At 41.6% G+C, this 12,086-nt stretch overlaps 1 protein-coding gene across 1 annotated transcript; it reads right to left on the reverse strand.

Moving 5' to 3' along the window:
* Positions 1-6,678: 6,678 nt before the first annotated feature.
* loxl5b (lysyl oxidase-like 5b) lies at positions 6,679-11,345 on the reverse strand. Its single transcript, XM_056420341.1, has 7 exons — positions 10,465-11,345; positions 10,022-10,130; positions 9,523-9,660; positions 9,191-9,347; positions 8,190-8,285; positions 7,980-8,095; positions 6,679-7,857 (listed from the first exon to the last, which is right to left on the reverse strand). Exons 1-7 carry the CDS (start codon positions 11,285-11,287, stop codon positions 7,851-7,853), a joined length of 1,446 nt encoding a protein of 481 aa, XP_056276316.1. The 5' UTR covers positions 11,288-11,345; the 3' UTR covers positions 6,679-7,850.
* Positions 11,346-12,086: the final 741 nt, after the last annotated feature.

Here is a 12,086-nt window from a genome sequence, read left to right on the forward strand (position 1 = left end):
TCTCTTTTTGTGTGTGTAAAACAGGCGGGAGAGCTACGATGACAGGAGGAGGATGACACATGCACACTGTTAACTGTCCTGACCACTTTGTCACTCACCATCTGTGTCTGCAGCATATAGCAGTTACAGTTATTGTGTTATAATGGCAAGCGAGGTAGTAGAGAGTCAATAATCTTCTGAAGGTTAGATAGATGGGTGAATTCACGTGCCAGAGGCCTTTATTATTTGTTGAGAGCCAAATACATTTTTATTCTCGGCACCATGAGGCATTATTATTGTATAATTTCATAAAAATAGAGCTGTGAAGATTGTTTTAATGAACAATTAATCCTTTCATTACTTTTGAGTTTAGCTATTATGTAGATTACTGTTTACTAATTATTGTTGGGAAATGGTAATGAATTCAGAATCAGAATCAGCTTTATTGGCCACGTATGTGCGCACATACATGGAATTTGACTCTGGGTAAACGTACACTCTCGTCGTACCTACATGTTATTTACAATATCTATATATATTTCCCGAATCGGGCCCATAGGTCTACCACTGAGGATGCTGCCCCCCACTGTTGCTATGCTCGTTGAGCACTGTACGTATGCAGTTTATGATAACAGTGATTTATTTACCACTTGAAATTCATTCATGGAAGTAGACGTAAGCAACCGTGTCATTTCTAACCAGCAACCATCGATTTTTCGGCTGAAATAACAACTGTCACTTACAATTTGCTCAGTAGTAGCAAGCTAATGTCAACATAAAGCGTTGATGTCACATGATCAGCGTTATTCATTTAAAAAATAAAATAAAATATGTAAAAAATCATGCAGTGGCTGGAATAAATATATTTTATAAAAATCTTTGTCTCACTTTCAGCCAAAGAAGGCAGGTGTTTTCAACCAAAATCCACAAAGAAACCACAGTACTCAGCACCAAACAGCAGACAGAGTCAGTTAGCTAACGTTACCAGTGTTGAACAAAGTGGAACGTTTAGCAGGTAAGAGCCAGATATTTCCCTCAGGAGGTGGTAGAGACCAAAAAAGAGTTAAAAGAGAGTAAATATTGGACAGAAACTCCAATTAAATCAGAATGTAATTGCTGGATGTGTAAATAAACAAGTGTTTGCTCACAAATTCACCATAGCCTATCAACTTTACGGTGATCTCTTCTTCAAACCAAAATAAGGAATAGCCGCAGATGTTATGTTTAATGTAGTGTAATGTTAGAGAGCAGATAAATGAAATTACTCCATATCCCTCGGCCCAGTTTAGCTTGTGTTCTTGGTTCTGGAAAGGTTTAAATAAAAGTTTTTTATAGAAAGTATGTCTCGAAAGACTAGTACACACTTCTGCAACTTGTAGAGGAATCAATATTTTGACTTACCGTACTGATAGGAGAGCATGACAAGAGAACGTAATGAAGGTGTACCTCACCTTACAGTCTACAATGTTGGACCGAGGACATCGGTGGTAATGATGTAGGCCTACCATAAAGTCTCCGGTACATAAAGTCTACATACTATACTTTAATGCTTAGGGTGTGTGAGAGAGAGAAAGATGAGATGGAGAGAAAACTAATGTGGACTCTCTACTGCTTTTACTCTCACATTTATTCAGTCGAAAAAAAGACAAAATAAAATGTGGCTCTCGATGCATTTAAACTATGTAGGTCTACTTAAGCTGCATGGACTCAAACCAGTGATATCAAAGTCCTTTTTAACCATAATATTATATTTAATTCACAATAGCTTATTTAAATGCTAAATTGTGCTCGATTGGAACTTTCCGTCAAAGTGTATTTTCTTTATTTTGTATTAACATATTAGCATGTTACAGTTGTATCTTTTATTTATGATGGAATTTAAATACAAGTCAAAAGGTGTTGCCTAATGTCTGCCTAATGTCTTCCTATCTGCATATATCAATATATATTAATAGTTAAATGAATCTAAACATGTTAAAAGAGGGAATGTTTGTGGTGGGTGGTCAACATTGATTTGTGAGATTGATGCACTGTGAGACAATTTGGACTCTTGACCTCAGTTTTTTAAAATATCTACAGTTACAGAAATGCCCACACCTATTTACCTTCAAATATTATCAAACACAGTACGTCCTCACAGTGACAAGCGTTCACCAGCGAATATTTGTAATGTGTGCTTATTGAATTACTCGACTCAAGAAGAATTACGACTCTCCTAAATTCTCTGTTTTCTAGAGGGAGCAAAAACTAAATATTTTATAGTTTAGTCATAAACTGTGTCATCATATTTTCCAGATTCCAGACACAACATCACCATGCCTGTAATGGGAGAGGTCTGTTTGGGCAGTGAGAGAAAAGCCTTTAAAAAGTTCTTTCTTTCAAATCTTTACACCGAAATCTAACTTTTTAAACAAATAATCTCGTTCAGAACGCTGAATGAATACCACGTTGGAATTACAAGACAACCATCAATCCTCAGAGCGATCACTTTACGGTCTGCAGACGTGGATCTCAGATGTCTGCTGCAACCTAAAGCCTAGTAGACTTTGATAAAGGCCAAGTCTACTGTCCAAGTCTAAGCCTTTCCGCATACTTTGTCTATGAATCTTGTCAGACCGAAGGCTGAGCCGCTGGCCACTCTGTAAATACTGGAGTGACCGAGGAATTTCAGACAGAGTTTCAGACCAAGAACAACACAAACTTTTAGTACTGCCACCTCCTATTGGTCTCATCCACCCAATAATAATACATGAATAGGATGTTGTAAATACCATGAGTGTTCAATTCCTGTCCAGAGGAGTATTGTTTCATGGTTTAGATTCTTGATGGGAAACCACAGCAACTGCAGTCTGAATAACAGCTCGGTGCTAATGGATCCAACCAGCCTCCTAAAACACTGAGCCAGGCTGGAAGAGACAGGACTATGTATATGTTGGCATATATGTTGACCTATAATATTAATGTACACTTAATTGAAATTTAACCCATCCTTAGCTATTAAGGAGCAGTGGGCTGCAGTGAAGCACCCACTGGACATTTCGAGACGCATTGGCACAATGAGGAGAGCGGGGATCGAACCGGGTACGTTGTGGTTGTGGGATGACCACCCTCCCCATGAGCTACAGGCGACCCCCAAAATAACAGGGCAGAAAAGCTGCAAATAAGGGCAACTTAACACCAGTCAGAAAAGCAATTGCGTTACATGCCTGTTTTGTTAGGTAACCACAGACAACAGGGATGTCACGGTCCGTCACTGCCGCAAGATGAGAAGTTCAGAGATCAGCAAAAAAAACGTTTCTCATGGAGATGTTAAATTACTAATTACATTGTTTAAATTTTTCCTTTGCAAATTTGAAATAGATAAAAAAATAGAAATGGATCATAATTCCTCTGATCAATTTTGCCTGTTTGCACACAAACACAAACAGACACCTTTACACATTTCAGGTAAAAACTGTGGCTGTCAGAGGGTGGGGGAAATTATTACTTGAATTTTTTTTTCTTTACCCAAAAATACGAGATGATAGATTTTGTGAAGCCAATCCTGAAATACAAGAGAAAAGTTGCTTTCCCTTTCAACAGAAAACTGTGTACGATCATTTAGGGTTTTTCAGTTTTCTTTCTGTAGTCAACAATTCCTTAAGAAAAGCTCAAAATCACAGCAGTTTTATCATTTCTCTATTTTCCAGAGCTTCCTGTAGGCGTTTTAAAGTGAACAAAACAGATTAATGCACATGTTATGAAGAGCTTACAGTGCACAGTAGATCAACAATCAAAGAAAATCAACCCCTTTGTGCTCTCCCTCCAAATACCACCCAAGTCACGAATACCACCCAGCTTGAAAGAGAAACACAATCCATCATCAGTCCCACTCGAAGATGACTCCTTCTGTTTCAGCGCACAATGTCATTTCCTCTTTATAAATATCTATACGACACTGATGGTTGTGTAAATGACCCCCCGGGTGAGAAAGTAGCCCAGTATGTCTGCCCTACACACCCTCGTTGGTCTACGGCTGACCTCAGCACTGTTCTTAATCTCAACGGGATGACAGAACTGGAAAGGAATTTCTCTGCTCTGTGCCTAAACCAAACTGTCAAGACGCTCATTTTAGGCTGAGCACGTTCCTCTGCTACGCCCTGCCGGCTCTCACGTGGCCCTGCTTTGTTGAATTATGACCTGGAAATACCAAACCCTGGCCTTAGTAACCTCTCCAAACACTGTCCAACTACGTGCAGATGCATCCGGAAAATGTCTCTCCCTGCCACAGTATGTTCAGTGTAGGCTGCAGGCAGATGGCGAGACCCATCCCCTCCTCACCTTACCTACCTGTTCGCTGGATTGTGTTTTTTGAGGCCAAATGAGAAGGTGCCAGTCTGCCTTTTTCTTCTCGGGCTTTGCCAAGGCTTCTCTGTGCTTGTGTAAGGCTAACGAGAGACTACGTCCAGGTGTTGGTGTGAAGCTCCACAGCTGAGCAAACAGTTTCTGTCTTCTCTACAGCGTGACATGTTTAAAATGACATGCTGGTCCAAAAAGGAGGAGACCAGCTGGGTTCCGAGGAACACCGTCGGCCAAACACTCATCACCTGATCGGCTTGTTAGAACAGCTTAAAGTTAAACATCCCTTGAGTTTGTATTGGCTCTGGGGATAGCAATCTTGGTGGGACTTATAAGTGAATAAAAAAACAAAGTCAAGAGAGAGAAAAGTAAGTAAAACATCGAAAGATCCATGCCAAATGGTCGAACAAATAAGGAAATTCTGCAGAATCATTGATTTGATACAAATGGCAACGCAAGAGATCTTTCTTGGTTGGTTTAAATCAAGTGGGAGGCCAGAGATGGAACTTTGTGCCTCATCTCTAGTCTTCATAGTATTGAACAATCACATTAGAGTGGGCTTTGGTGGAAAGAGTTGGACTGCAATGGACGAAATGCAATCTCACAACCCACCGGCTATCATCTAACGATGATTTAGTTTTTTATTGGTTTACGATTAGCTTGTGAACTGGTTACTTGAGAAACAATGAGGTCGTAGACGTCATCTCTTAACTCCGACTCCATGCTAGTATCTGAAGTTGCTAATCAAACTGACACCAATGAGCAGAGCACAGAGAAGCAAGTCTTGGGCCGAGTATCCGTTGGCTACACCGGAACCACACAATTGTAACTGGTAGGCCTCAGAGGCGTATCCGTCATCAGACTGATACCCGAGGGGTCCTGAGATATATGTCTGTTCTGTCTGTCTCCCATTTTCGTCCAGACAGGAATATCTCAACAACTAATGGATGGGTTGCCATGATATTTTGTATAGACATTCATGGTCCCCAGAGGATGAGGCCTACTCACTTTATAGATACACTTGACCTGAATTGGATGGATTGTGATCATCAGGTCAAAAGTAGTCCAATACTTTTGTCTGTGACCTAACAACTGCAATAAAAAGAAGAAAAGATTGTTTTCCTGTCACCCTCAGCTATTCTTTGTGTTGCGTGCTAATTAGCAAATGATAGCATAATGTTGTTACCATTGAGCTTAAAGCGGAGCCGCTTGCATAATGCAGACTCTTGATGATGTAACCTCTGGTCACATCGGACTTTCAAATTAAGACAGATTTAACCCTCTGCTACAGCATTCCTTTGCTAAAATAATCACTGTCTGTAAATATTGTCCTGAAAATTCCCCGACAGACAAGAAGCACGTCGCCTCAATGGGAATCAGGGGATTTTCCAGACACTTTCAATAACATAGACAATCTACTCTGGCAGGGAAGCACCTCGGTGACTTCCAACTTAAACAATTTCAATTGTGCTTAATCTCCCCGGTACGCTGCTTTTTTAAACTTAGACTGAGCTCTGTTTGGTTGTAAATACCCAACATCTGTGCATTTAACAAGGCATACATTGTCTGGAGCTTGTATTTTTTCCAGTACACCGTTCTAAGCTGCTTCATGATTTATAAAGAGAGTGTTTAGGTGGAGGTAAAAGCATCTGAACACGCTGAAGCACCGCCACCTCTCAATCTATAAAGCTTTAGTGCTCCTCCTGTCATTCTTCTGCGGTTTGAAACAGTCTAGTGCTCGCTGCTCAAACACATTTGTCCTTGGTAAAAACATCTTTGGATGAATTGAGATATTCTCTGACGGGTTGCGTTAATCCTCCCACTCAGACAAAATATCCCAGTGCTGTCGCCTTAGACAATCCTCAATGGACTTGAATGATGTGATGGATTTAGTGCTAGGAAGGAGCTGGGAGAGGCACTTCTTTTTACATGCACAGAGACCAGAATGAGAAAAGGCCTCCATTCATGGTGCTCTGGCTGTGTTGTAGTAAATGCCATGGCCATATAAGATCCTGCGGCTTGTGTCTTCACAGAGGCTTGTCAGCAAACATGCGGCCAGCTTCTGCCCGCAGGCCTGTTTGTCTCTGAGGCCACGAGCTCCACGCATCCCTCAAAGTAAAGAACACCATTCAACAGGACAAGGACGGACCACCTATTCAGCCCTCCACAGTGTGATACTTTCTATGAACAAGATACTTTTAAAAGACTATTCTATAATAGATCTTGGCATTTTATGATAAAGCAGATAAAGTCCAGAACGTAACATTTTCAGAGATCGATAGATAAACAACGTTGATGCTGTGGCATTTAAGAAGATGAAACCTGCCTGTGGTTATCATTCAAAAGAAAAAGGAAGAAGTGTTATAATAACAAACTCCATCTTTATTGCATTAAATCCAACACGCCAAGAGAATATAATATACGCTTTTCAACAATGCTTTAACAATATTAGCAGTTTTACAAAACAGTTTCCCCCATTGTTTTCATTCACTTAGTTATACACAAAGCACACATTCTTCAACATACTATTTAACATAAAATGTGATATTTGCAAATTGCTGATGTGACCACAAAGTGGTTAAAGAAATAATTGATATTCTGCATTTTTCATATTGTCAACTCATGAGATGCCCAAAAGCAGCAGTGAATAGATCCGACAGTACAAGCACATACACCATCCTCCAGCTGTGAGTACTCAGTTTCACAGAAATATAATCCCCTAAAAATGCACTATTTGCTCCCATTTGAGTAAAACTTCCAAAGAACTACAGTGCCCGGCTGTTTTTGCCAATTATATCAATTGAAAATTAATGAAAATGTATTTTACCTGTTTTTACGCAGATTTCTCTCTTGAACCAGTGGACTTGAAAACACCGACTGCAGAAGTCATAAAGTATTGAGAGACAGAGGTTTTTCTTTACCTTTAGCTTGATCCGGCCCACGAGAAGTCTTCTGAAATCTTGTAAACTAAGGCCCGGTGAATCACCCACTTCCTACCCCCTCTCTGTTTCCGCCCGACCCAGACTACCCCGTTCCTCGGACCGTCAGCTCGCTGAGCCCCGGAGGGGACTTTTTGATACTTTCATGAGATTTGCTGACAACAACAAAAATAAAGAATATCTTATTCTTTCAATTAAAAAACATACAACACACACACACACACACACACATAATAACAAAACAAACAATAACACAAAGCAGAATAACAAGACAAAACCAACAGGAGGCAAAAACACATTTCAAGCAATAACCAGCATTCAAGAAAAATGTATATGAACACAGTACTTGTTCTTGTTCAGGAAAAAAAGGAAAAATTAAGACATCTTTTTGTAGAAATACAAAATCAAGTAAATGTGAGTATCTCACGAGTTTAAAATACAAAATATGTGTAAACATTGGAATTTATTTCCAGTATATGCAACACTAGACTATAGCAGGAATGTAGCACACAGGTACAATTAAACACTTTACCCTTTGCACTTTGGGTTAGTCATACAGTTGATGTTGCTGCGCAGCACAGGGAGAGGAAGATTTCAACTCCTTAAAAAGGGAAGAAAGAAAATTATTAAAACCTCAGCATCCAAAATGACTTGATACAGAATCTCTCAGTTATCATTTTTGTGTGTGTGTGTAATCGTTGAATATAAACATTCTTACGGTACCTTGATACTCGACAGTTGCGTGTCTGAACATAAGTTCCTGTGTATATGATCTCACATCTCACTATGTTGTTGGTGAAGTCTGACTCCAGAACGTGGAAATTGGGATTGACAGTAACCTGAAATATATAAAACCAGTTTAAGATGCTCTGCAGGCAGGTTAGTTAATAAATAAAATCTCCATGTTGAGAGATACAACAATTGTTGTGTAACCTTCAAGATGTAGTTTCCTGGATGTACGTCAGTGATGTCGATCCATTGACAGTCGATGTTCGCAGCGTAAATGTCATGGCATCCTGGACTCAGTCCCTGAAAACACAACCCAAACAGCCCTCAGTGTGGTTTCAAGCTTTGACTCAGGCTCTTCAGACGACTTTGACTACTTTTTTCCAACAAGCACTGCAAATGAAGCACATTTGAGTTTTAGTTCAACAAACAGTTTTTTGGAAGCAAAGCTGTTACAAGAACCCAGCGCAGAGAGTACAAAGCACAAAGCCCAGACAATAGATGTAAGAAATATTCTCAGGAAGTTTTTATTTTTTATTTGGCATACTGGAGTTAAAAAAAAATGTTGCTCAGAAGTGTAAAAAAGAAAGTAACTGTTCAACTCAGAGCCTTGCTACTTACATTATGTTTTGTTTGACAAAATAAAATGGAATAAAAAATGTACATCTTTGAACTTCACACCGAATAGGTTAGAGATATTGGTCTTCATCTCTAAAACTAAAACTAGAGGTGTGGAGTTTTGAAAGAAGGGGACGTTAACTTAACAGGGAGGAGTGTTATCTTCAGGGTTCTTGACCCAAACCAGAGAATAAAAACCAGGTCCAAGAACTCTGCTGCAAACATTATACAGACCTCAAGATTGACCAACTCTGGTCCTGATCTGAACGACATTTGATTGTTTCTGATTCCTCATTACTGATTTCATCAGGTCTCTCTTGTTAAAACACATCTGGATTACATTACATTTAATTTAGCTGGCGTTCTTAAGCAACTTACATTCATACAGCGTAGACACAGCGACAGGGAGCAATTCAGGGTTAAGTGTCTTGCTCAAGACACATCGATCGGCTAGCTGAACCGGGGATCGAACCGCCGATCCTCTGATTGAAAGTCCGACCTGCTAACCACTGACCCCGATCATCATCCTCCCCGATCGCAGTGAAATCACCTGCTTAATTAAAGGTTAAACAACATTTACTTTACTGTACCTGTGTATGCGACGTACAGGCGTAGCGCCGCCTGAATCCGGGCTCACAGCCCGTGTCCTCCAGGCAAAAACTGGCCTTGTGTCCCTCGGCAACTTTCTGTCCAGTGACGATGTCCAGCAGGTCGTAGTTACTGAAGGCCTCCATGCTGTGGAAGTGTCTGAGGGGATCAACCAGAGAAGAATAAGGGCTTATTATTTATGGGATGGCCTAATTAGGGTTCAGGGATGCTTTTAAACCCACAATGTTAAGTTCTGAAGTGAGGGGGGGGGGGGGGGGGGCTGTGTGAATCATATTATTTAAGTATACAAAGTCATTTCACCGAGTGAACTTACTGGTGACAGCTGTGCCAATCCCACTGATATCTCGGCTTGACAGGAAGAAAGTCTGTGGTGCCTTGGTTCTTTACTTTCTGGGGGAACCGCAGGAGGACTCTGAAGTCGATGTCTCTCACGGCAGGTCCATAAGCCGACCTTGAATGGATCAGAGAGGAAACGGGCGTTAAGCGGCGTTGGAAAGTGCTACTGGCTTAGCTCCCGGGGGCTAGTGGTGTTGAGAGCGAAGGGTTTGTTCCATTGCGCTTAATGCTTTTGGGAAAATCAACCCAGAACATTTACATCTTGGCAGGACATCATGTTGGAGAATCACTGCTCCATAATACATCAACACTCTGAAGAGAACAGTTGTACCACCACATTGAAAACTTATCATCAAACAGCCACATATTGTGCAAAAACAAGTCAAATCCACCTTAAATGAGCAGTACAAACTAAGGAAATACGTGTGTGTGTGTTTCAGTGTCTACATGAAGTGAATCACTTTTGGCATGAATACCTGGCTAGACAGTTCTCCTCAGCGGCACAGCGGAGCGCAAACATCTGCATGCGTTGGATATAAGCACCTGCTTGGATGGCATATGGGTCTGGTATGAGGTCTGGAAGTCCTGGGAAAGAAGGTTAATGGAACAATCCAATTATTTGTTGTCATTCTGCGATCTTAATGTTGCCAGTTTACTAGTGCTGACAACAATTAACTGACAAAAGGCGGAAAATGAGAGTGTTTCTTGGCATAAATCAAAGGGTTTTACATTCCTGAATAATTGCAGTCTGGGATCCAAATCCCCGATCAGATGTTTTTCCATTTTTGCCATTCATTTTTAATTATCAGTGATGGAGACATTAGCTGATTTAAAACTTCATTTCTGTTCTAAAAATATTTAAATCCATGTACATTAAGAAGGATAAACTCATTCCATGTGATTAGGATGCTTAACTTACCATTTTGGAAATAGTTTGTTCCATACCCTGTGCCAGGCGGACGGCGCGTGCGGGCCACTGACCTCCCTCTCGTCGGATAGGAGTTGTATAAAACCGAATTCCTGTGGTTTTTAAACGGGTTTCGAGGGTCGTCATTAACCATGCCCTCTGCATTACTGTTGGCCTCGTTTGAAGCATCCTCACTTCGAGCAGGAGCCTCAGATTCCCTTTCTAGAGTTGTGGGATGCACTGAGGTGGATTGATCTGTCTGTGCGGGTTGCCTGGAGGAAGACATCGCGTCCGGCACCGCGCGTAACTGTTGGTACTGCGTACCAGGTCCTGGTTCTCCTCCTCCGGTGTGCAGTGCAGTCGCATCCACACCGGTACCTCCTCTCCTGCCTGCCACATCTGTAGACCGATAATCTGCAGCTGCTGCTCCGTGAAGCCGCTCGGGCGGCGGCCTGGCCCCTGACGCACGACCATTAAAAGGCGCAAAGTGTCTAGCATCGCGCACTGGCGCAATAGGTCTTGACTCTGCACTGTGACCAGTCCTGGGCTGCCTGGACTCAGCCGGCACGGGACGTACGTGCGTCGCGCCTCTGTGCGCTGTTGGCATTTGGCTCCTGGCGCTGTCCCTCCTGCCGGTAACATACAGTCTGGACTGGCTTCGGGACTGAATTGGAGCCTGGTACTCTGACCCGGTGCTCATTAAACTATAAACCTGCCCGTTGTTCTCCCACTGAATCCGGTGCAGCCAAGGTCCAGCTGCGCGCTGCTGCTGCCCAAAGATGAGGGGAAGTTGTCCATGGAAAAAGAATAAAAACAAAACGGACAATTTTGCCATTGCAATATGAGAGAAATAAATAAATCCCGCCTGTAAATCAATGATAAATTAGATTATTAAATGCACAGAGTTTGCTTTGTGGAAAGTAGCAGAAAAGCAGCAGCGCTCTCAGTTCTCAGGAGGACCGACAAGTGGAGAGGAGAGGAGGACCAGAGACTTCTTCTCGGCTCGGTTATCGAATTCAATTCGATTACGCAAAGTCAAGCTTCCAAGCAAGAAGATTTAACCCATGCCTCGCCGTGGCTAAGTGCTGCTCCACAAGACTTACACGGGGACGTTTGCTTAGTGGACTTTACACTCTGGTGTTAACTGAAGTCATCTCAGTGGTGCCGTTCAATCTGGAAATAGTTAAGAACCACTCAGCCCAGAAGAGGGAAAAACACAAATTATCTGGTTTTGATTTCAGCTACACGTCAGTTTTTCCACTGAAACAATACTCTGAAGTGAATGAAGGAAACTTAAACAATCATAATAATTAATCACGTTCGTAATCATTTTGCCATTGAAGAGCCACATGGTTAGTTTATCGACATAAATAAACACATTTCAGATATATTTCAATATACTAACATATTAGCAACGTTGGAGCCCCCACAGGGCTCCATGGTCTCATGCAGGACCAGACCTCCACCACACGGCGGCAGGATGCCTCTGTGTCACCATCCTGCAAACACTGATGCTCCTCAGAAGGTTGTTTTTTTAAATCATCCTGCATCATCATCTAGTCCAGGTCCATCAAACAACACGCTGTTACCATTGATCATGTTCCTGAATATGAGTTGTGTTTTGCAAACGGTCC

Source organism: Pseudoliparis swirei, chromosome 8 (genome assembly GCF_029220125.1).
Source record: "Pseudoliparis swirei isolate HS2019 ecotype Mariana Trench chromosome 8, NWPU_hadal_v1, whole genome shotgun sequence".
Classification (NCBI taxonomy): Eukaryota; Metazoa; Chordata; class Actinopteri; order Perciformes; family Liparidae; genus Pseudoliparis; species Pseudoliparis swirei.